Raw genomic sequence first — 2,306 nt, 5'->3', positions numbered from 1 at the left:
TTGCTCTGTCCTGGGATCAGAATGACAAGAAAAGTGTTTAATTAATGAGGAGCTTTGGATATTGAGCCCACAGGGACATAGAGACCTCAAATAGTCTACCTGTGGCCACCTCATTCAACAGTCCCCTTCCAGTGAGGAGGCAGCACACCCGAGACTCTAGCCACAGATGATTCTCTTGCCCAGGAGCCTGGTGCCTCACTTGGTCCCTCTGCCTTTCCGAAGGATAGATCTCCCATCTACATCATCCAACATCCAGGGCTGATGTCAATCATCATTCCTCAATGATGCCAGCCAGGTAACATAAATCCCTTAGTTAATATTTAGAAGTGAGGACAAATATTTTAATAGAGGAACATATAGAGGAATGATGCCTGTGAAAATAGTGTGTGCATGAAATGATTGGAATCAAGACATCTCAACTCCTGTCTAACTGTCTTCCATCTTCCTGACAACATGTTTCCTTGTATCTTTGCACCAATAGCAAGGAGCTGTCATTCTGCTACTGTCCTCCTGACCATTTTCCTCCTGAAAAGAAATCTGCCCCTTCTCAATCATGATGACTATTTTAAAATTCTCTGATATTTACTAGCATTCTTGTGGTGGCAAAAGTAGATTTATCAGCTTAACCTTATCTTCCCATTCCTAGTTGTTAGCACACATTTTTCTTACAGGTTTCCCCCACTATCTGAAAATAGAGTGTTCCTACAAAAGCTTTCATCAGTTGAAATGGCCTTAAGTGAAGAAGCCATTACCACTAATTTATATGGGAAAAAATTTTGAGCATTCTCAGACCCCAAAATAACACACCAAATCATACAAAATAACACATATAACCTAAAATAAAACTAACATACAGTGTTCACAGACGCAGTTCAAAGGTATGACAACTGCTGAGTGTAGTTTTCAGGAAAGGGGCTTGGGGATGGACTCTCATCGCTAGCAGGTATGCAATACCTCTTTACAGAATTGTTGAAAAAAAAACACTGAAGGTGAGTTTTGTTTTTGATCTCTATTTTTTTAAGCAAAAATACTCTTTGAACTTCTTTCAGTTAGTGAAGAAAACAGGTACTGATGTGAATCTTTCGAAAAATAAAGTAGCATAACATGAACTTTCAAAAAGGAGGGAATACTTGTATTTCTGTTGCCCAGTTCTAATTTTGAAAGACAGCAATTGTGTCTGAGACAGTCTTATCAGGCTGCCTCCAGAATATGTTTCTCTTTCCACAATTACCAAATATTTAAAATGCTAATAAGAGCACAAAGAATGTAATAAAAAAATGACCACCTCCTCACTCCTTTCTAAAATAATAAATAAATGTTGATACCCTGCTATATCAGCTTCTCCACTTTTTTTAAATAACCGAACAATATACATGCAGAAGGCAACACCTTTATATTCCCACCCATTCCTCTTGTTTCCATCCTAAGATGCTGCTTCCTGACATTTGATTGTCAGTCGCCTCAATCTTTTCCACCAGATTCATCAACAATATGGAACCGAGAAACCAAACAGATGTTTCAGAATTCCTTCTCCTGGCACTGACAGAGGATCAGGAACTGCAACCTCTCCTTTTTAGCCTGTTTCTGTCCATATATTTGGTCACTGTCCTGGGAAACCTGCTCATCATCCTGGCCGTCAGCTCTGACCCCCACCTCCACACCCCCATGTACTTCTTTCTTTCCAATCTCTCATTTACTGACATCTGTCTCAGCACCACCACGCTCCCAAAGATGCTGGTAAACCTCCAAGCAAAAAATCAGAGCATCACTTATGCAGGATGCCTCACCCAGGTCTGCTTTGTCATGATTTTTAGTACTTTGGAAAATTTTTTCCTTGGAGTAATGGCCTATGACCGCTATGTGGCCATTTGTCACCCACTGAGGTACATGGTCATCATGGATGCCCACTTCTGTGGCCTGCTGATTCTAGTCTCCTTGCTCGTTAGCATTGTGGATGCCCTGCTCCACAGTCTGATGTTGTTGAGTCTGTCCTTCTGCACAGATCTGGAAATGCTTTACTTATTTTGTGAAGTTTTTCAGGTCATCAAAGTTGCCTGTTCTGAAACTCTCACCAATAACATCAATCTTATATTTTACAGCTAGCATACTGGATGTTCTTCCTTTCTCTGGAATCATTTTCTCTTATACTCAAATTGTCTCTTCCATTTTGAGAATGCCATCAGCAGGTGGAAAGTATAAAGCTTTTTCTACCTGTGGGTCTCACCTCTCAGTTGTTTTCTTATTCTCTGGAACAGCTTTTGGTTCGTATATAAGTACGACATTTACACACTCTTCCAAGAAAACTG

At 40.2% G+C, this 2,306-nt stretch overlaps 1 protein-coding gene across 1 annotated transcript; it reads left to right on the top strand.

Annotated features, from left to right (window-relative positions):
* Positions 1–1,491: 1,491 nt before the first annotated feature.
* On the top strand, positions 1,492–2,103 carry LOC100657130 (olfactory receptor 7G2-like). The gene has a single exon (XM_003423598.2). It carries the CDS (start codon positions 1,492–1,494, stop codon positions 2,101–2,103), a length of 612 nt encoding a protein of 203 aa, XP_003423646.2.
* The last annotated feature ends 203 nt before the right edge of the window (positions 2,104–2,306 follow it).

Source organism: Loxodonta africana, chromosome 3 (genome assembly GCF_030014295.1).
Source record: "Loxodonta africana isolate mLoxAfr1 chromosome 3, mLoxAfr1.hap2, whole genome shotgun sequence".
Classification (NCBI taxonomy): domain Eukaryota; kingdom Metazoa; phylum Chordata; class Mammalia; order Proboscidea; family Elephantidae; genus Loxodonta; species Loxodonta africana.
Note: the sequence above shows the minus strand (reverse complement) of the source record. Positions and strands in the feature narration are given on the sequence as shown.